This window comes from Corylus avellana, chromosome 5 (assembly GCF_965113065.1).
Source record: "Corylus avellana chromosome 5, dhCorAvel1.hap1.2, whole genome shotgun sequence".
In the NCBI taxonomy this organism is placed as follows: domain Eukaryota; kingdom Viridiplantae; phylum Streptophyta; class Magnoliopsida; order Fagales; family Betulaceae; genus Corylus; species Corylus avellana.
This window is the reverse complement of record NC_142494.1, coordinates 26,150,414-26,173,052: the sequence shown is the minus strand read 5'-3', so window position 1 is coordinate 26,173,052 and position 22,639 is coordinate 26,150,414. Positions and strand designations below refer to the sequence as shown.

Here is a 22,639-nt window from a genome sequence, read left to right as displayed (position 1 = left end):
ATCCATAATCTCTTCAATATTACATCCAGGTGTATCATAGCTCTTAGATGTCAATGTATTCTTACTTTCTATTACATCACAAATACAACTCAAATGTTGACTAACGATTTGAACTCCTTTCTTTATTTTCTTACATTGAACCGCAAGACCAAACTTCTTATTTCTTTTATCCCGCATATCTAAATCAGCAGGAATATCATCAATGCCATATGTATATATTGAGATTTGGTTCATCATTCAAAACATTTAAACCTTCTACAACAATGTCATCTTCATCAAGCATTACAGCTGCAGCATCTATGCCACCAATATTATTAGGAACCAACCCTATGGATGGTACCCAAGTGGCGTGGGCATGGTGTATACTCCGTCCCTGTATATATAATGAGCATGGTGTACACTCCAACCCATGTGGGGGCTTTTCCAGTGCCCACTTAAACCCATGTTGGATAATTATGAAGTAGTCCCCCCTTCCTCCGTCCCTAATATATATAATGAGCATGGTGTACACTCCAACCCATGTGGGGGCTTTCCCACCTCAAACCCATGTGGGATAATTATGAAGCCAAGTGGGGTAGGTCTTTTTTTTTTTTTTTTTTTTTTTTTTTTATCTTTATCTTTATCTTTATCTTTATCTTTTTCTTTTTCTTTTAAAAAAATATTGTATATAGCGTGTTGCAATGGAGGATAATTCATATTGTTTTTTTGGGCAGAAGAACACACGTGGGGGCTTTCCCATTGCACACTCAAACCCATCTTCTATCACTGTCTCACTCTCAAACCCATCTCACTCTCACGACGCCTAAAACCATCCAGGCAGGTGAGTTATCTCTCATTTATCTTCTTCCCTTCTATCTATTCCCTATACTATTCGATGTTCATCTATATTTTTCCTATATGTGTTCTGTAATAAATGCAAAATATGTGTTTTATTGGGAAAAAAAAAAAGAGCAAAAGCAAAATTAAACGGAGCTATAGCTCACCTGCTTGGATCTCCCTCGCTCTGGAGCAGCTCTAGCCGCAGCAACGAGAAGGATTTAATGATTTATCGAAAGGTGGGAAGAGATGCTTATATATGGATTTGGTTGTCATTTTGTGAAATTTGTAAGGGTATATTTGTTTGTGTATATATTTCACTAATCACAAAATTGCGGCGCGCCTTTATTCTAATTGTCCGTTTGAGCAGAAGCTTCATTATCCAGTTTACGCTCAAACGTGAGTTTGAACGTTTGAAACTTTAAAAGCCCTTTCACAACCATTTTACCAAACGATCGTACTTTAGTTAAAACGAGCTTTTGATGCTTTAAACTCGTTGCAAACCCAAATATGCTCTTAGAGATTGTTCAATGACTTTTGGGATTTTAGCAGCATAATAGCATGATAGCACGAAACCTATTATGGGCAGGGGCGGAGGGAGGAGGCAACTCCTAAAAATTCGATCCCCTTACTTACCCTTGGTTAAAAAAAAAAAGAAAAAAAAAAAAAAAAGGCATTATGCCCCCGCCCCCTCAACGCATTTATAGAGGACAAATATGTACCTTGAGTCCTGAAACTTGAGTGATTGAGTATTTATGAGTTGTGACTGTAACTTTCGGGAAAGTTCAGAAGTCAGAAGGCGTAAGGATGAAGATAAAAGTAAGGGTGGAAGAGAAAAAGAAAAAAACAAAAACAAAAAGGCTTCAGAGTTCAGAAAAGTGTGCAAAAAATGAGGAAAAACATTTTTAAAAAAAATTTATAATAAAAAGTGTACTGGCGTCCTCATTGCAAAGCAAACAATAGACAAAAAAAAAACAAAAAAATCAAAAAACAAAAAACAAAAAGGTACAGACAGGCGTGTGTGCAATGTAAAATGAGATAAAAAGATTTTTTTAGAACTGCACAACACTGAGCCTAGTACTGTTTTGTTTTGTTTTGTTTTTTTTTTTTTCTAGAGCTATTGTCAATTAATTCCAGGGAGTGAAGGAGAGGAATTGTCAAGCCAAGGGATTTTCTTCTTCTGCGTTTTTTCTTTTCACTTTCAATTTCAAGCATTCAAGCCTGAAGCCCCAACATAAAGGTATATAATTAATTTTTTATATTTAAACTTAAATTGTTATTTTAAATTACTTGTTTTAATTTTGTTTCATATTTTAATTGTATAAATATATAATTATAGTTATTGAGATTATGAAGAAAAACAATAATTCTATTGAACTCCAGTCAAGTTCTAAACGAGTTCATGTTGAAGTAAATTTAGCAAATTTGCCAAAATCAAGATCCTAAAAAAAAATTTTGATTATCATTCTAGTGATGGAGATCAAATCCGAATAGCATATCTACAAATTGGAGCTTATCAACCCTTTGACCATGATTTTTTATATTTAATTATTTTTTATTTTTTTATTTATAGACAAAATTTTGACGCTGAGTGAACATCTGGCTCCGCCCCTGATCATGGGTGGTGAAAATCTTCTCACGTGATTATGGGTAGTGAAAATCTTCTCATTTTAGCGTACCCAAGTCCATTTTGTGTTGGTAATATGGAGATTTAACTGAGTCATTAATATGAATAGTACACTAGTAAAGAATGCAATAGAGACAGAACATTCAATCGAGCTTCAGATCTTCCATTGTCCTTTTTGCAGACGCCGCCACCTCCAAATCGGGATAAAATTCAAAAAAGTGACACCAGAAGTCATCCCATGTCCTCTTTGGTCTATATATATAACTTTTCTTTTTGGTTCCTGTTAGATAGGTTCTTAAAGGGAATTTAAATCTTTTGACAAATACAGAGTTTATTAAAAAAAAAAAAAAAAAAACTTTGTGGCGACTTTGTCTTCGCCAAGAAACTATATTATTGAGCCAGATATTGTAGAGGCTCTTGCGACTTTCAGAGCAACCAATTTTTGTCGTGAACTAAAATTTAATAGGGTAATCCTGGAAGATGATGCTCTCTAAGTGGAGCAAGGCACTTAAGAAGTATGGGAGGAACTGTTATCACTATAAACATCTTATTGAGGAAGTTAGAGGGGTGTTAAATTATCTTTATTGTTGGAAGGTTAATCATGTTAAACGAGGCCTCAATGAGGCAGTTCATCACCTTGCTAAAGAAGCGTTATTTCTCACCGTGAAAAAAGAGCTCATTAAGAAAATTCCATTATGTATTTAAGATATTATTTCTGTAGAGCGTTATGCTTAATGCGTTTTTGCTATCTATTATAATCACTCTATTATTCTACAAAATAAAATAAAATAAAATTATGAAAAAAAAAACTTTGATACTCTTTATTAATTGATCGTGATTTAAATAGAGATATAAGTAGAAGAATAACAATTAATCGAAAAAATTCAAATGATAACTAAACTCTAACACCACTAAATACTCTTTATTGACTTCAAACGCTATAAAAATGGAATAATACTCCTTATTGACTCAAACTTCACTAAGTAATTTGCCTTAATATATATTTGCCCTCCTTGTACTTTGAGTTTCATAATATCATGCAAATTGCAGCTCCTGTACTTCACAAGAATTGTTGGGAATCTCAATCCAACAATTATGAGGCCTGGACCCATGCACTCCAATTAGCAAGACAAGTCAATGGAGCCCATGAGGAATATGGATTGGCCTAGTCCTCAATGTCTACGATCAGCCTCTTGCCCGCCAAATGGGCTCCTTCGTCCATTGCAGCTTTCAAATTGATCTTCCGCTCCTGTGTTTCGGCCTAAAATATGTTTTAAAAATATATATTTGTTGGAGTGTTTTGACGAGTAAATTCTCCTTGTGTTTCTCTTAAGTCTCTTTAAGAATGATGTGGCTATTAAAATTATCATTTGATCAAAATTCAGTAATGATCAATCACATGCCCAATGGTAATTTTAATAGTCACATCATTCTTGAAGGGACTCAAGAGGGATACAAGAAGAACTTGTACTTGTAACATTACTATGTTTTGACGTTGATACAATATTGATTAATCTGAAAATAATATTTTTAGTTGATAAAGAAAAAAAAATTAACTTTCATTGGGCGTAAAATTGTTCGCGCTTATTATTTGTATAAAACTATTTTTCACTGCTCTCTCACATCCTTATATGTAAGCGGTTGTGAGATGACCCTTTATAGAGTTTATCTGCCCAAGCAGGTATCAAGCTATCTGAACTTCTGCTCGAGTAGGTAGGCCCTGCAATTATTGTCTTACAATTTGCCTACTTTAATAGCAAAGAATATAAATATATAATTGCATTATATCTCAATTTCACCTTATGGACTTCTATTATCAAGCACTATTTTTTTAAAAAATTTTTTTAAGATCCCTTCAAAGTTGTCATCATTGAAAACTTAACCATTATAGCGATTCTTTCCTTTTCTTTTGTACTCCATCATAGCAGCTGTCTCCTGAGTCACATTTGGACTTTCAAATTGCCATTAATTGGTGGAGTCGGGGTGTTAAATATATTGTGAATATATAATAGAGGGGAAGAAGGAGAGAGAAAAGAGAGAGAGAGTGGAAACATAATAATAGACTACATTGTATTATTCTCTTCTATTGATATGACATGTTTACATAGCTCTCTATTTATAGAGAGAGAAAAAGTAGTGGACAAGAAACCCTAAACTAAATCATAAAATATGTAAGAAAACATAATGAAATAAATAATATCAAATATTCTAACATCCCCTTCAAACTCAACGTATAAAATTGAGGTTGGAAAAATAAAGGACTCTTACACGTTATATTTGGGATTAATTTTTGTAATTATTATTTTTTTCAACTATTTTTAATTTTGTCTCCCTTAAAACATCTGGCAAACATAGTGCAACAAACCTTATATTGCTATGCATCATGATCCATTCTAATATTTTCACGAATAATGCTACTCATATTCTTATTTTATAACTTTTTACATGGTTTTTAAAAATATTATTAAATTTTGAACGTCTGTTGAATTTTAATCAAATAATAATTTTAAAAATCACGTAAAAAAGTGTGAGAATAATAATGTGGGAGTGAAATTGTAAGCAGCATTACTCTAATTCCACTCCCTTTCTTTCATTATCGATTACATTGCCTTGTAGTAGTCATTTGCTCATAAAAGAGAACAAAAAATAAAAATTGATTAATAAGAAGAAAAAAAGAAAAAAAAAAGTCATGGACCATTCTATGGCAGTTTTAAGTAAGGCCTAAAGGCCGTGCAAAGTCACTATACATCGCATACCGTCCGAAAATCGACCGTCACCGCCTAACAGGCGCCTGGTAGGCGGCATTTTTTGTTTTTTTTCTCCTTTTTCTTTTTCGGCAAAGTTGATTTGATAGGTGGAATAATTTTTCTAACCAACCAACATTGCAAACCGACCTTTTCAATTTCTTTGCTTAACCATATAATCATATGAGAGGTTAGAAGAGATGACTACATTATCGACTGTCACTATAGTTGACATGTCGTTGACAACAAGGTTGGTGAAAATTCTGTATTTATCAACCGTGGTAGTGCAAAATGTGAAAATACCATCTTCGTAACTGAGTTACTGACCTTAGTTTGAATGTTACGCTAAAGCCCTGGTGTGGCTAGAATAAAAACTTAAATAAAATCATTAGCCCAAACCTTTCAAAATATGTTTTTTTTTGCCAAACAAACCTCAAAATATATAGTATCCAAAAATTTGCCCAAATTCATCCACAAGTACATACAACATTCCACTAACACTCTATTCATCTTATTTTTCCAAAAAACTAACATTAAAACATTATCAGTTTTTCTATTACATCATTCACATTTTATATCATATCATTTATTTTTTACAGTGATTTTTTTATTTAAATAATAATAAAAAATAAATGATGTGATATAAAATGTGAATAATGTAATATAAAAAGTAAGTATGTTTCAATGTTATTTTTTTCCAAGAAAAATGAGATTAATATTATTTTGAAATGGTGGTGTTTAAGTGTTTAACAAACACCACAATAATACCCTTATTAACGTTTAGCTCTCCCAAAACCAATGCAGGGGACTTTTGGTTGTATGTCGTGGCATCAGACTCAGAGTCAAGAGGCTGAGAAAATAAAACCCTAGAGAAACAGCGAAATCAACAAGAGGAAGAGGGAGAAGGAGAAGGAGAAGGAGAAGATAGACGGACCTAGATCGGATCGAATCGAATCCGACCCACATACGCACATCCTCCTGGTATGTACGTGGGTCTTCCTTCATCTTCTTCTTCTCGAATTAGGGTTTTGGTCCTTTTACAGATTCACTGATACATCAATTTTTGTTCAATAATTCCGTGGCTTCTTTGTTGAATACGCTCTTTTTTCTTCTTCTTTTTATTTTTTTCTGAATTTATTGAGACTCAATTTCTCGGTCTTTCATTAATTTTCTCTCGTTAACTGTTTCGCAATCTTAATTTGATTCTCCAAAGATGTACAAACACACACATACACGTGAATTATACACTCATAATTTATTCGAAAACGACATTTTATAATTTTCTTTTTCGTAATCAGTTCTATGATTGGTTTTAAAATTTTACCATGAGAAAGTTTTGTTTTAGCTGGAAAAGAAAAGGTCTCCAAAAAATCACACATCAAAAGTTTTGTAACTGCTCGTAGATGCATTGTCAAATGAGAAATTAGTAGCTCAGTGGAGGAACCAAGCAAAGACGGTATGACCCATCTTGTGTTGAAAGCATTTCCATGTTTTATAGGTGCTATTTTGTATGTGTTTCCTCATGATAAGCGGAAAAAAGATGGAAAGAAAAATTGTCCTTTTCTGCTACAGATGTTGATTGCTAAGTTGTGAAATATATGTGTTTATCTGACATTTGGTTTAGGATTTGATTTTTCAAGATTGATATCCTTCTGTGCGTCACTTTGGATAGTATTCATGATTTATTAGCTGATGGTTTCTACAATCAAGACCTTCCTCTGTTTTGTGTGATAAGAGAATTCGAAGATGGGTGTTACTGAATTTGTGGAAAGGGTTTGATTTTGAGGATTCCGGTTATGAGAGAGGGGCCAAGGTCAACTCATGGGAGTTACTGGTTCTTGGTTCATCATGGCGTAACTGTTTCTGTTTGTGCATATATTACAGGAGAGGTTTTCATACATTCTGCTCCTGAATCTTCTGAACGATCACCAAGAGCCTTTCAGGGGGTGACGCTGACGGGGGTTTTGCTTGCAAGAAATGGATCCTGGTCGCTATGGTCTTCAGCAAGGATGGGATAATAACAGCGTAATTGTGGTTTCCTCCTTAATAATCACCTATATGGGATGATAAAACAAGAAATTATTAGGGCACATGTGATTGTCCATTTTTTTTGGGGCATCTCATCCCTAAAGAAAAATTAGGGAAAGCCGTGGGGCAGTGAGGATATGGACTGGATTTGCCTAAGCTCATATCATGATTGATTATTTGTGGCTGACATAGCTTATTCTCTTGAATTCACAGGCTCTGGAGGGTTATGGAGCTGTAAATGAGCCAAACTTCAGGTGAGTGCTGACAGTTGCTTATCATCATCACCAGGGTAATTTAGTACTCGTGGGTATAGGTGTTCAATTAAAAACATATGTAACTTTATTGGTTAGTTCTATTGGTATTTATTTGATGTGTGATTGTGCAAGAAATTTTGTTGTTTATTGATATTGACCAATTGTTTTTTGGTTATTTTATTTGGAGTGTGTTATATCACATTTTATCTTTTCTCTTGCATCCCATTTTATGTTCTTTTGGCAGGGTTGGTGCTTCCTACGATGAGAGGAGGTTTTTAGATGAAAGATATTCAAGAGATAATGTTTATCCAAGAAATGCCTTCCATCGTGACGTTTTGGATAGGGAGAACTATCCACCACCACCGCCTGCTATTGGTCTTTGGCCGCAATCAAGAAGAAGAAGTTATGAAGAGGACTATCCACTTGATAGGGAATCTAGGCGACATGAGAAATCATATGTTAATTCATACCATGAGATGGATACTTTTCGGGATCATGAGATTGATGCAATTCAGGAATTTGATAAGTTTGGGGATGGCTATCGTAGTATTGATACCTATCGTGATCATGAATTCGACAGACCTGGCAGGTTTGGGGGACGTGAACGTGATGATTATGTGTATGATGATTATGACTATAGGTCCCGCATCTCCCATCAAAGCAGGGAGGATAGCCGTGACAGGGATTATGACTTTGGCCGGCATAGTTATGATTCTGATTATGAAAGAGGCAGTAGGAGAGATGGTAATTGGAGGCGGCGTGAATCCCGTGATAAGAGAGGTTTGAGTCGGGAAAGAGATCCAAGTCCACATAAAAGGCATGAACGCTCCCGGTCCCGGGGGCATGATGATCGGCCTAGATCAAGGTCCCCTCGCAGTCGAAGCCATGGTCGAAGTCATCGAGAGGATAGCTACGATGATGATCGGCATGAGAGGACTGATAAGCGAAGGGAGCGTGAAGAGAAGCGTCATCGTGAGCAGTATGCTGTGGTATGCTTTAACTGTTAAATATATATATTTTGTATTCGATGTATCGTCTCTCCTGTTTTTTGCATGATAGATGGCTTTAGTGAGAATCCTGTTTCCTTGTAGGCCCCATCTGCCACCATTGTTGTGAAGGGCCTTTCACAGAAGACGACTGAGGAAGATTTGTACCAGATCCTTGTAATGTTTTGATGTTCTGGCTCTGAATACTACTGTTTTATTTCTTTGACAAAAACTAATTTTTGTGTGACTATTAGGCTGAATGGGGACCCCTTCGTCATGTCCGTGTGATCAAAGAGCGAAACTCTGGGATCTCGCGTGGATTTGCTTTCATTGATTTTCCTTCTGTGGTGACTCTTATATTCAACTTGTTAATTTTTATTTATTTATTAATTTATTTTGTTTAAAATGAATGTTTATATGGAAACTTATTGTTCTGGAACAGGGAGCAGCGCGTTCAATGATGGACAAGATTGGTGATGATGGTCTTGTTGTGGATGGAAGAAAGCTTTTTTTTGAGTATAGGTAGTTTTTCCTACAATCTTCATTTAGTTATTGTTATTCTATCTGATAAGATTGTGTTCTATTCTCACTTGTGCTTATTATTTATAGATATTAAATTCTAGGCTTATTTATTCCGTGTTGATATCATAGTTGTGAATACAAAAATCAGTTTTGAGCTAAGACAGGGTGAAATCTGGTTGAAGTTTAATTTTACTATGGTCATTTCAGTTGAAGTGGAACATATTTACCATTAGTATTAGTTTATTGCGATGAAAGTGCTAGTTTATATATCTTAAATCCATGCCAATTCTATGGTTGATTTGTTGTTGCAAGTATACTTGGTGAAAAGTTTTTTGTTGCAGTAGTAAGCCAACCGGTGGGGCAGGTGGACCATTTGGTCAAGAAAATGGTGCGAAATCAGGCCACTTTAACCATAAAGGCATTACAGTACCATCTGATTGGATGTGCAACTCTTGTGGCTGTGTCAATTTTGCCCGGCGGACATCTTGCTTCCAGGTTTCTTTTTTCTTTTTTACGTTTGCATTTTATTACCCTATTTCTTTACTTGGTTTATGGTGATGAAAGAAATTTTTTCTTCAAAGAGTCAGCTTTATCTGGCAGAATACTGAATCACACTCTATTTCTCTAGCTCTATAACTAGTCTACTTATGTCGTATGACAGTCCAATGCTCGCTATATTCAATAGGTGAGCACACTTGCATTCATTCATGGGTGGGCCTGCTTTTCAGGAGACAGTCAGCTAACTATTATTGTCTGATGATTTTTTTTTGGGCCTTTTATGTTATTTTTTGCTTGGGCAAAGGCCTCGCATACATGTGCAGGACCAGTATGTCAGCTTTATCATGTTATTCATATAAAAAAAAAGGGTTTGTCAGCTTTATCATGTTGCAGTTTTGTCTATCTTTTACCTGGTGGTTTATTGAACGTAATTAGTGTTACTAAGTTCTGCCGGACAGAGCTAATATGTGGGGCATGAACTAATGATAAAATGTGTAAAATTGAGGCTTGTGTATTATATAACTTTGGTGTTTGCAATTTTTATTTAGATCTCATTTTTTGTTTATTTTCTTCCCTTTGCTGCAGTGTAATGAGCCACGCAGTGATGATGCTCCCCCAGCAGATATTTCTTTATCAAATCCAGCACCATTAGGAAAGAAAGGATTGGAGGCAGGTTGGTACTTCTTGCTTTTTGCTGGCAGGTGTTAGATTTTAATTTTTTTTTTTAATAAGTTATTGCAAATTCGATAAAAAGTGCAAAGGCGCAACCCAAGTACACATGACGTGTACAAGAGAGAAGCCTAGCAAGTAGTGGAAGGTGTTAGATTTAATTATATGCTGCAATATATAAGTTGATGTAACTGATATGTATCCAGGTCCTACTCATGTTTTGGTTGTTCGTGGATTGGATGAAAATGCTGATGAGGAAATGCTTCGTTATGAATTTTCCAAACATGCTCCAATCAAGGTATGAAAATGCTGAGTAAATAATTAAAAGGTTTTGTTTACTCTAATATTTTTTAAAACAATGAAACCTCAAGGGGTTGGCTCAGTCATTGGATAGTCTGGGACTTTGAGTATGCTCTTCAAGGTCTTAGGTTCGAAACCCACTGAGTGCAAACTGCTTCTTGGGGCCATCAGATTGGGGGTTCGCCCCTTGAATTAACCAAGGTGCACTCGTGAGAAACTCCTTGCTGAGGGCTTATGCACCCCTGTGATTAGTCGGAGCAAAGCTCTGGATACCCGGTGCCAAATCCAAAAATATTTTTTAAAACAATGAGGCTGCATTCCCCTTCCTCTTAATTAGTCCCCTTTAGCACTTGGTTATGATTTTTATTGATCTTAATTTGCAGGACCTTCGTCTTGTCAGAGACAAATTTACTCACGTCTCAAGGGGATTTGCATTTGTACATTTTCATTCGGTATGTTTATTTCGTTGTTAGTGGTTGAGCCAAATTGAATATGTTATCCTTGCCCTTTATTCATGTTCGAAGCGTGGTTTCAATTTTTGCTTTTCCCAAATGGCAAACACACATGCTATTGTAGCATAGAAAGTATAAATGTTGGATACGCTTATAGATTCAAAATTTAAATTTACTACATATTTTGACCCTATTTTAAGATGGATTTTAATATAATGAAGGTGGTGTTCGTGGGGTTCTTTAGGTTTTACGTTGTCAGGGAAAAAACGAAAAGGGAACCTTGCAAGTTGTTAAATTGAATGGTGGAACCGTTGTTAAATTGTCTGGTGAAACGAGTGGCTCAACTTGATTAGTAATTACCTATTTTCTTATTTTTGCTAATTTTAATACTTTTGTTACTCGGAATATGCGATTGTGCTTTCAATCATGTAGTTAAAATGAATACTGTTTGCAATCAGGCTCTGCATTGGCTTAGGCTAGTGTTAAACGAACTAAATTTTGTTCAGACCAAAAAAAAGAAAAAAAAAATTATTAGAACTTTTTGATGGTCGGATTTGAGAATGAAATGGAATTTTCATTAAAAATCTATGATAATTGAGTTGGAGCACTATCTGGTTTTTTCTATTTGGGTTAGCTAGGAAGAAAAAAAAAATGATGAAGCTTAAATTGCTTCCATTGCATTGCCTGTTGAGGTTGTTAAAGTTAACAAAATCATGATGTGGCTCATGTAGAATATGTTTTGACATTCTAAAGTTGTGGATAGCTTTACTCTTGGTCCTTCTGATTTGTGAGATTCATTTTAAAACGTACTTTGGGCACTACATTCCCCGGAAAGGCCCAAACCCCCCCTCCAAAAAAAAAAAAATAAAAAATGGAGAAACAGAGAAAAAGAATATTTCTAATATTTTATTCTCCATATGGGATGATAGGAAACATGCATTATGGTATGGTTGGTTGCCAGAAAGTTTTTGATTGGAGCTAGAACAGTAGATTTCATTTTTTGTAGGTGGAGGATTCAACAAAAGCTCTTGAAGCAACGAATGGAACAAATCTTGAAAAAAATGGGCAGATCTTGAGGGTGGCATATGCAAAAAGCATCCTTGGTCCAGGATCAGGCGCATCAGGATCTGGCCAGTCAAGTAGCCTTGCTGCTGCTGCAATTGAGGCAGCGACTTTTGCTCAACAGGTGCTTTATATATACATATGTAGGTGTGTGTTTGTGTGTGCACACGTGTTTGTGTGTTTTGGGTTTCTTTTATAGTATCTATTTGTACAATCATGCGTTAAGTTGTTACGTGATTTTATAAGTTTTGATTGGATCTTTAGATTTCTTTGTAATTTCTTGAAGACTTCTTGGATAGGGTTTGATGTTTAAGGACTAATGGTTGGTTAGGTTATAAAAGATAATGAATTTTGAATGAATTTGATAGCTGTTTGGTATTAAAACAGTGAATTGAAGGAGAAAAAAAAAGAAAAGATGAACCCCGTGCAATCACATAAGTTTCCTAAGCAATCATTGCTAAGAAGGAATCACACCTAAAAGATTTAAGAAAGCTGTTGGATTTTTATTGAACTTGTTCTTTGTATTTTAGAGATTATATAGAGGCCTTTATATAGGCCATTGCTAAACCTTTTCCAACACAGATTAGGATTCCTTAGTAAAACAGTAAAGTAATCTAAAAGGACTCCTAAACTAAGTTGAAAACAAAGACCCCAACACATAAAATAAGACTCAACTTGTCATAAATTGGATCAGGAAGTAGGGCACATAGGTGGAGCGGGGAAATGGTCAACAAAGAGAAGCCAATAATGGTTTTTGGGTTTTACGATAATTGTACTAAATGGTTACAGAGGAGACAAATGGAAGAGCATTGCAGGGAAATAACTTGGACTTCTCACAGTTCTACAACTTAGGGTTTTTTTTTTTTCTTTAGTTCTTTTCCTGCTGTTGAAAAAGATTTGCCAGTTTTTCTTTTCTTTACGCAGTGCTTGATATGAAAAGATGGTATTGATATGAGCAAGACAACACGATTTTATGGTTTTGAACACATTCCTTATTTCATCTTGCATTTTTGCAAAATCTATGTATTTGCACCATTTAATATCTTTCTTCTTCTTCTTCTTCTTCTTTTTTTTTTTTTTTTTTTTTTTTTTTTTTTTTCTGATTTAATAGGTTCCAAACTTAGTTTTATCACTTGCAATTGTTGGTCAGATTGGTATTTTTTTAGTGATTTATAAATTATGTTTCCAGTGTAAATATTAGTTTTTAGAAGACCAATTACATATAAACATGTGGAAAGAAATGTACTCTCTGTGTTCCAAAATAGATTATGTGATTTTCTTTTTGGGTTGTCCAAAAATATGAAAGTTTTCAAAAGCGATAGTTCATACTTCTTTAATTTCCTATATTCTCTCACCTTTTATCAAAAAGCAAATAAGAGTCGTATTAAAAGTTGTGCCATCTCTAGTATAAAGAAATGAAATTCTAGGAAGATCCCTAGTTTACATTTTCATTAATATCACATCATTTATTTTGGGACGGAAGGAGTATTTTCTTTTGAAGCACTATGGAGAGAGGAATATCAAACTTGGTGAATGGTGAAGGTGCTAATTTTTCCTAAAGCACTCAGCACTGCAAGAGTCAATTCCCTTTTTTTAAAAAAGTAAAAAATAAAAAATAAAAAATTACTTACCACATAAGTGATCTTACCTTTTATAGGCACGGTATTATTTCTCTTTTGTTTGTAAGGGGGAAACAGAACGAAAGGGTGGATACTTGGAGGACCCATGCAGTGTTCTGTCTTGTCACATGGTAGAGGTGCACATAGAATATCCTATAAAATACTAATCTAGCAGTGGATTACCTCAAGAGAGATTTATAATTCTAACAAGTTTCTAACAGTTATAATCTAACTTCAGATGTGGTGTATCAGTTGTACACTTTTATCTACCCTTCCCTTTCCAAACTTAGATATCTTGCAGCATATGGACTTGATGCTTGAGCTGCAGGCCTTTTTGATGTTAACTTATCCCTTCTTATGAATACCACTGTTGTCCTGTATTTCGGCTTGATGTATATGCAATTGAATAGAGAGAATTCCTCCATGGGGGCGTATAATCTACCTGCAACTCTTTGTAGGCATTTTATATTTAGTACTATATGTTGTTGTCTTTTCCATTTGCTGCTGATTCTGTAATCTTATATAATTGTCTTTAATGGGATTGCATTCTTGTGCTCCTTTGTTTCTGGCCTTTTAGTATGATGCTGTTGGATGGGCACCAAAAGAATATAACCCAGATGACAAGCAATCAACCAGTGGCAAGGAGCACACTGGTGGGAAGGTTGCAGTTCAAAATGATGGTTCAGCTCCACAATCTGGATTTGTATGGGATGAGGCTTCTGGTTATTACTATGATGCTGCTTCTGGGTTCTACTATGATGGAAATACAGGTTCGTATGTTTTCTAACTGCGTTATGTTGAAGCTGTCTGAATCTGAATCATTTTGCAGACATTGTAAACAAAATGGGGTAAAAGCTGATTATGTTTAAATGGAATTTTCCCTGGCTTGTTTTTTGGGTGTCATTTACTCTGAATGAATTAGTCTCCTTGTCTGCTACATGGAATGATTTTTTTCAAGTCATAGTCTAATGTCCAGCCAAAGTCATTTATATACATTCAGTTTGAATCTCCCCTTGCCCATCCCCCTTGGGTCAACTTCTTACAAAGGAAAAAAAGGTTCAGACATTCACACACAAATAGAGTAGTTCCAGGAAGAACAGGATATTCTTGTTTCAAATTTATGGACCACTCTTGACGATGCTCAACTATTTTTCTGCATGCTGCTTATTTCATAGGTTTTGTGTTGTTATTAGTGGAGCAACGTAAAAAAAGTCGCTCTTCTTGGCTTATACAGCTATGATCTCTAGATTTTTTATTTTGTGACACTTCTATCTTCTATTGGTATTACATTTCATAAAATAGAATGAAACAATGGAATATAATTTTTATATGGTTACTTATTAACTTCTTTCTATCAACCTCAAAATGTCCCTATCCAACTTCAGACATATATCTGTGGTACCTGTGGTTTATAATTTGCTGATGTACTGGATCATTATTATCTGGCGAGTTGCAAACATATTTTGATATGTATGCTAATAATATGAATTTTTTTAGTAGAAATTACTTCTCTCTCAAGGTGCATTTTGGAATTGAAATTTTCTTGATTCTCTTGTATGTTCTTGCCACATTTAGGTCTTTATTATGACGGTAACAGTGGAGTCTGGTATTCATATGACCACCAAACTCAGCAGTACATCCCTTGCACTGATCAGAATGACAACAAAGCACCTGGTAACCAATCTGAGCTCCCTAAGGCATCAGATGGTTCCAGTAATAGAAAAGTAATCATCTCTGCACCAGCTACTACTGTAACATCAGTTGAGAAGGCTGCCTCATTACCGGATGCAGTACAGGCTGCAGCAACAGCAGCAATAGCTGCAGAGAAGAAAGAGAAGGAGAAGTCAAAAGAGATAAAACTCGCTTCAAAGAGCAGTATTCTGGCTAATAAGAAGAAAATGAATAATGTATTGTCAATGTGGAAGCAAAGGAGTCATGAAGGGCAAGCAACTCGTGTGGCTCTTGATGACAATCAACTATCTGGGTCAGCTGATGATAGACCTTTTTCTGTTGGACAATCCACAAAGAGCAAGTTTAAGACTGATGCAACATCAACAAAAGATAATTCTACGTCTGGTTCAGGAGCTCCCACCACCACCTCTGCAGCCCCGGCTGTTGATTCAGAGTCTCCGGTCAAGCCAAGGCCTGTGAGTAACAGCTTAGGGGGGACTATAATGGGGGTCATTAGAGGTTCTGGAAGACCTACAGTGAGATCAGAAACCTTCTCTTCAGGATCATCTGGTGTAGTTTCTACGTCATCTGTCACCACAAGTGCTGCTGGTTTATCTCTATCAGCAAATGCAGATATACCTACAGTCGCAACTCCATTTAAAACGGACGCATCTGCATTGGGTACCTACACACCACCTGGGGCTGCTGTGAGCGGAAAGAGGAGGTTTTCTGAAATGCCACTTAATCCAGCTGCCATTCACAAGGAGCAATCTCAAACTCCCTATAGGGATCGTGCAGCTGAGCGAAGGAACTTGTATGGTTCATCTTCTCTTGGAGACGAACTATCTAATCTGGGATTTGGTGATTCAAGTAAGCTTTGTTCAGCAATTTGTCTTTTAATGGCATTCCTTTGGTCCTGTCTTACAAGCTCATGTTATAATTTTTTATAACTGTAAATGATTATGGATCTAGTACATAGAAAAAATGCTCCAATATGTTTGGAAATGTTACCCTTCCATAAATAACCCTGACCACTGGATATATGCCAAATGTTGTTTTATTTACCAATTTAGTTATCCAACTTTATTGTCCATTTACTTCTCTCTCTCTCTCTCAATATCTGTATCTACTTCTGAGAAATCCGTTTGTTTACTGTTGGTGAACATCCAAGATCGAGATGTTGCATTAAGGAAGGGTTCTATGGATTCAATGCCTTTCCCCCCTGGTGTTGGTGGGGGGCGTGCACTCGGAGATGCTAATATCAACAGTTATGAGGTGATTACTGCAGACAAAGCGATTGACGAGAGCAATGTGGGCAACCGGATGCTCCGTAACATGGGCTGGCATGAAGGCTCGGTATCATTTCCTTCTTTGAACTTTGAATAATACGAACTGTTGATCTAGTGGTTACATATAACTGAAATGCCCATTTAAATATTTAATTGAAATGGTTATTCTTTCTGCTGGTTGAGCAGTGGAATTTGATTTAATTATTAGAAAGAAAGAATTCTATTTGTTTTTTTATTAAATAAATAAATAAATAATTCTTTGGTATGCCCAAGAATCTCTTATTCTAGTTACTGCCCTTTTTTTTCTCCCCTTTTGTTTCTAACTGAGGACTCTGTATAAGACACGGTGTGTTGGTACTTGTTTATAACTTAGTCACCTCAACATCTGAATGGTATCAGTGGCCATTTGGTTCTTCTTTGGAACACTAATTCTGCATGATTCTGACATTTATGCTTGGGGGATTGTGTTTTTCTTGTTTTGGTATTCCTCTGGTGTGCAGGGATTAGGGAAGGATGGAAGTGGAATGGTAGAGCCAGTCCAGGCACAATCCGTCGATAGACGAGCAGGACTTGGTAGTCAGCAGAAAAAACTTGATCCTAGCCTTGAGGTGCAGGCCGGGGATAGTTACAAGACTCTCATTCATAAGAAGGCGCTTGCCAGGTTTCGGGAGATGTCGTGATTGAAGCTGCTCGTGGAGTAAAGGGAGCTGATACATAAAACTTACGAAGGAAGATGGTGGCAGAGCTTTCAAATGCTGTAGAAAATATAGTTTCCATTGTAGAGGCTTTTGGGTCGGTCATGCAATTATTGGTTTTACGGTGTTGTCGTCTGACTCAATTCTCTCTTGTAAAAAAGTAGCTTTTCAGCACTTGTAAAAAATCAAATGTGCTTTAAAGATCTGAAATTTTGATTACTCGTGTTAGCCATTTTTTTGCTGGTGAACAGTTCTAACCAAAACGGTGGAGCATGGTAAGCCTAATGAGCATTTGGAAAGCGACATGGATATACAAAGGCACTCAATTTTTTTCGTAAATACTAGTGGGGTAGGCATTCAGTGCTTGGAAAGCATGATTGTTGTTGCATTAGGATTGCACCCGTCCATCCATCACCTGCTGTCAGTAATTTGGTATGAGTTACCATGTAACAGCCGACCATGTGAAATTACCAAAAATGCCTACCCGAAAGAACAAAAGAACGGCGAGACATCCACCACTAATGTGAGCCACCGTCTTAACCGGATATAAATTTGCTACAAATTGGTTTGTAGATAATTTATACAAACATATCTAATAAAGTGACGTGTGTCTTATAGCTATTAAAAAAATATTTGAAAAGCCCGTTACTAAAAAAAACATATTTTTCACATGTTAAGGAACATATTAGATGAGTCTATATGACTTAACTAGAAACTAGTCGTCCCAACTGATCAACAAGTATTGTCTAACTCTTCCAATTGAATCAAAACTAGTGTCATGTGTCTTTCCTTATGGTTAGTTTACTTGCGTTGTGTAGTGTTAGGTGTTTATCCATCAATTGGGCGACGGCCTAAATCCTTTAATGACGATTTATTCTTTTAAAAATATATTAAAGGCATTAATTATAGTCAATAAGTAACTAAGAAATGCATTAATATCATTTGATTTTCATTAAAAAAATATTTCAGGCATTCATTATAGTAAATATTCTTTAATTAATGCCTCAAATTATGGTAAATAAATAATTAAAAAATACATTAATATCGTTTGATTTTCTTACAAACTTAAATAAGTTCAAAAAAATTGATAACATTAAATAAAATTCTTACTTTGAACGCTGTGCAATAGAGATCACAACTAATCAACAATAAATTAGAAGTCCCTAAGGGGTAGCTCAATCAGTCAATCGGCTGTGAACCACGCCAAATGAAGCGGAAGTCACTAGTTCAAATTGCCCCACTCCCTTCCTTCGTGTGGACATGTTAAAAAAAAAAAAATTATAATTCCAAGTCTCAACTGCCAACTTGATCGTCATTGCACACGAATATTGGTTTTTTTTTCAATCTCTCCAACATGAGACATGGGTTGTTTTTGTCCATACATTCAAAAATATGAATTTATGAATGAAATCCAACATTAAAAAAATTAAATGTTAAGAAGATAAAAAGTCTCAAAATATTTTATTCAATTACAAACTCCTCCTTATAAGTTTCCATTTTCTTTTCTCTATTTTTCTATTCAAGTCTTATTCAAATTTGAATTATTTTCTTTTTCTCCAATTTTCCTTATTTTCCAACAACTTACTATTCAAGTCCTTAGTGATAAATTTTTTTTTTTTTTTAAAAAAAAGAAAAGATTCGTTACCAAAAACTCAATCAATAACCTGCATTAATTTTTTTATTTGATTTTAAGAAATTTTAAGAAATTTGATTTAATTGCTTTCTTGAATGAAAAGATGATCTGAATTTATCTATAAAAATAAAATAAATAAAGAAAAAGAAAAAGAAAAGAGGATCTGAATTTGATGCCCAAACAAACAGTGTGAAGCGGTGTACCTGTTCATTTCATGCACCTTCACCTACAGACAAGGGGGGCTGCTGTTGTCACATTCCTTTCAGAGAAAAATAAACAAATGCCTTAATTCACAAGCCAATTAAAAATTAAACATTAGACATTAAAAAAAATAAAATAAAAACCCAACCCACCCACCCAGAATCGAAATTCTGTCGCTCAGCCCAATCCAATGGTACAACAACAACAACAACGAAGACAAGAAGAAGAAGAAGCGGCAAATGAGTACCTGAAGACCTAGACACACAGAGAGATCCCAAAAGATATATATACAAGAGAGATGTTGGGAGCGGTGCAGCTGGGCGTGATGGCGGCGTGCGTGGTGCTCTTTGTGCCCATGGGAATGGCAGGCTGGCACCTCAGCCGCAACAAGATGCTCTTCTTCAGCGGCGCTCTCTTCATCACCCTCGCCGTCGGCGTCCACCTCACCCCTTACTTCCCCTCCATCTCCGACCTCGCCTCCTCCGTCTCATCCTTCGTCGTCTTTGACTCCCGCGTCTCCTGCCTCTCCCTCCTCCACGACATCGTTTGGCGCTCCCACGATAGGTCCTGGGCCTGGTCCTCCTCTCGACCCGTTTCCGCATGTGCCTTCCAGAAGCTCGCCCCGCCCGACGCCTCTGATTTGCTCAACGGCTCCTGGGTCGTCGTCGCGGGGGACTCCCAGGCGAGGCTGCTCGCCCTCTCGTTGCTCCAATTGGTTTTGGGTTCCGACCGCACGGACTCGGTCAAGGCCGATTTGTTCAAGCGGCACAGCGATTATCAGATCATGGTGGATGAGATTGGTTTGAAATTGGATTTCGTTTGGGCTCCTTTCGTGACCAATTTGTCCGATATGGTCGTTGGTTTCAAGCGGAATCGGAACTACCCAGATGTGTTGGTCATGGGTTCGGGGCTGTGGCATATGCTTCATTACACGAACGCCTCGAATTACGGTATTGGGTTAGAGCGGTTAAGGAGTTCGGTGGTGTCCTTGTTGCCCATTTCGCCGGAATTAGGTGTCGACGGGCCAGTGGCGGGGTCGTTATCGGTCCGATCGCCCCATTTGTTCTGGATTGGGGTTCCCACGCTGATAAACTCGATGCTGAATACGGAGAAGAAGAGGGAGAGGATGACCGATGCAATGCGGGTCGCTTACGACGAAGCGCTTCGGAGTAGTAAGCTATTGCGGCGGTCGGGTGGGCCGCTGTTTTTGCTGGATATACAATCGTTGAGTTGGAATTGTGGGGTGAGGTGTACGGAGGATGGGATGCACTATGATGGGGTCGTTTACGACGCTGCTCTTCATATCATGCTAAATGCATTGCTCATTCAGTCTCATCAGAGGCTCTGAAGGAAGGAGATTGATTAAGTCATTTGATGACCCAACATATATTCGTCAAGGATTTTGATCCTTGTGAGAGTTTGAGTTCTTCCCTCTGAACTTGCATCTTATTGACTTTTGCCAATTTAATTCTGATTAACTTAGGAGCAGAAACTTTTTTTTAATATTATTTTTTGGCGATATAGTAATCAAATATTCAAATTCATTTTCTCTTATTCATTATGAAGATTGGATACTGATAGCACTTGTAATGTCTCACATGCAATTTTGATGTGAATTAATTCCAAAGTTATGCATGAATAGAATAGCATATACCTGCCTTTTTTTTTTTGCAGTTCATAGCTAAGATGAAGATCATTTTTCTTGCCTGTGTGGTCCAAGAGTATTTGCATTTAGAATTTGGATTTTCTTGCTTTGTAGCACATATTGAATGAGTGCTTATGAACATTTGGGCTTTCTTCTTTCTGCATTGTTTGATGTTCTTAATTATGTTTTTCTTCTCAATACAATCGATGCTGTTTTTGAAACTAGAAGTGAAGAAAGTTGCCGTTGTTGCTTTCTGTCTCTCTAGGACTGTTTGGTGTTATTCTAGCAGGATGATGATTGTTGAAGGTACATGAGCATTGATGCTGTAAGTGACTTGGAAACTGTATTAGCATGTTCATCATTATTGATATCACTGTACCTTACTGCCTTATGAACCATTTTGATTCTTTTTTTGTAGAAAGTATAATTTGATTGAGCTAGCAATAGTTGGTTTGGTCGCTTGCATAAGGGTCTGAATCTGATCTGTGAATCCTGTTTGTAATTAAATTGGAACCCCTCAAAACTGAGTCTGCTTCATTTGAAGGAAGGGCGAGTTTGAAACAAATTTGCCAGTTTCCAGATTTATAGTTTAAGAATAGCAGTAGTGTTGGTTTTAAGTTGATCCTGTTTAATTTACTGAACTTCACGTAATAGTCAAAAAAGAAAAAATAAGTAAATACACCACAATATTTATGTTAGGATCTCAAGTGTTCCATACGGCTGAAATACAATTTTAATTATGTGTATATAAGATCTTACGTACCCTTCTCTCGCAAGCCAGTTTTCAAAGATGAGATTTCATGTGATGGTTGTATCAATTTATAAGTTCCTTCCATTGGAAGGGAGAAAAAGAAAGGTATTGGCATTGGCTCTCCTTGGTATTTGCTTTTTAGTTCTTTCACGACTCCAATTAAAACCTGACTCGTCCTCAATTGAGGATCTGGGAAAAGAGAGAAAATGGTGGGGGGAGACTTAGCTGGACAAAGTGTATTTTATGTGGGTGATAGGTTATTTTGATCAACCAAGTTTGTATATGGTTTATTTTGTGTCTGTTGTATTTTTTGCTAAATAATGTAATGAATCTGGCATAGTTTGGCGAACCCAGTTTGTCGTCCTACCGTTGCCTTTGAGCCTCTAGGTCTTGGCATGTTGCCTGATATGCGCATAGCATGTGTCAATTCAATATATTTTGCAGTAATATGCATTTTAAAAGTGTTTTTTTTTTTCCTTCGGATTCTAACTTTTGACAGAAAATCACTGTGTCAACTGGAAAAATAAAAAATAAAAATGGATTTCCGCACAGAATTGCTAGCATTGACCATTATGTCCTCATGTCCATATGAACACTCAGGAAGAGCTTTCGTCTTATATTCTTTTTGCATGACATCATTTTAGTTGACCAAGAATAAGGTGAGTTGAGTGGTAATTCTAGAGAGAATTGAAGCATGGAGTAGGTGTGCCCATCTACAATTCATATCTAAAGTTTGTGTATCTTAGGATAAGCAAATGAGAATATATAGGGAAGTATCTGCAGCTACCTTACGATCATAATCAGGATGAGGGTTCTGTTCTTCTGTTTCTGTTGCTCAATTTGAAGTTCAGAGTTTTTTGTTTTTCCTTTGTTTTAGGCCAGGAAAGAAAGAGACGAGTGGATAAAGCTGGTCTCTATAATATGACTTTTCTTCTTCTTCTCTATAATTAGATTCGTTGTTACAGTAAGTTTTTACACTATCTAAAATATGGGAGTAAAAAAATTTCTTTATACATCCTTATTTTTATTTAAAAAAAAAAAAAACGGAAGCAATATGGCCCATTAGGACCCATATGCCCCGTGCTTGTAACTTGTTTTAGACGTGTTGAACTTAGTTAACTGGTAACTAAAGTCTGTTTTTTACTGCGTTTGACTTCACTTTCTTCCCATTCCCACC

General features: G+C 36.2%; 2 protein-coding genes across 6 annotated transcripts; both read left to right on the top strand.

Moving 5' to 3' along the window:
* The first annotated feature begins 5,988 nt into the window (after positions 1–5,988).
* SUA (suppressor of abi3-5) lies at positions 5,989–17,451 on the top strand. 5 transcript variants are annotated; one of them, XM_059593271.2, is made up of 16 exons: positions 5,989–6,168; positions 7,072–7,212; positions 7,429–7,469; positions 7,714–8,458; positions 8,561–8,632; positions 8,710–8,802; positions 8,898–8,977; positions 9,319–9,472; positions 10,061–10,148; positions 10,351–10,442; positions 10,828–10,896; positions 11,903–12,082; positions 14,155–14,347; positions 15,153–16,118; positions 16,420–16,604; positions 17,038–17,451. In XM_059593271.2, the coding sequence occupies exons 2-16, from the start codon at positions 7,165–7,167 to the stop codon at positions 17,215–17,217; spliced, it is 3,186 nt and encodes a 1,061-aa protein (XP_059449254.2). In that variant the 5' UTR covers positions 5,989–6,168; positions 7,072–7,164; the 3' UTR covers positions 17,218–17,451. The 5 variants fall into 5 exon arrangements, with proteins under 5 accessions (XP_059449254.2, XP_059449255.2, XP_059449256.2 ...); XM_059593272.2 differs by having other exon boundaries at positions 5,989–6,172; XM_059593273.2 differs by having other exon boundaries at positions 5,989–7,212; positions 9,322–9,472.
* A 1,788-nt stretch (positions 17,452–19,239) lies between these two features.
* Positions 19,240–20,643, top strand: LOC132182281 (Pmr5/Cas1p GDSL/SGNH-like acyl-esterase family protein). The gene has a single exon (XM_059595479.2). It carries the CDS (start codon positions 19,365–19,367, stop codon positions 20,412–20,414), a length of 1,050 nt encoding a protein of 349 aa, XP_059451462.1. The 5' UTR covers positions 19,240–19,364; the 3' UTR covers positions 20,415–20,643.
* The last annotated feature ends 1,996 nt before the right edge of the window (positions 20,644–22,639 follow it).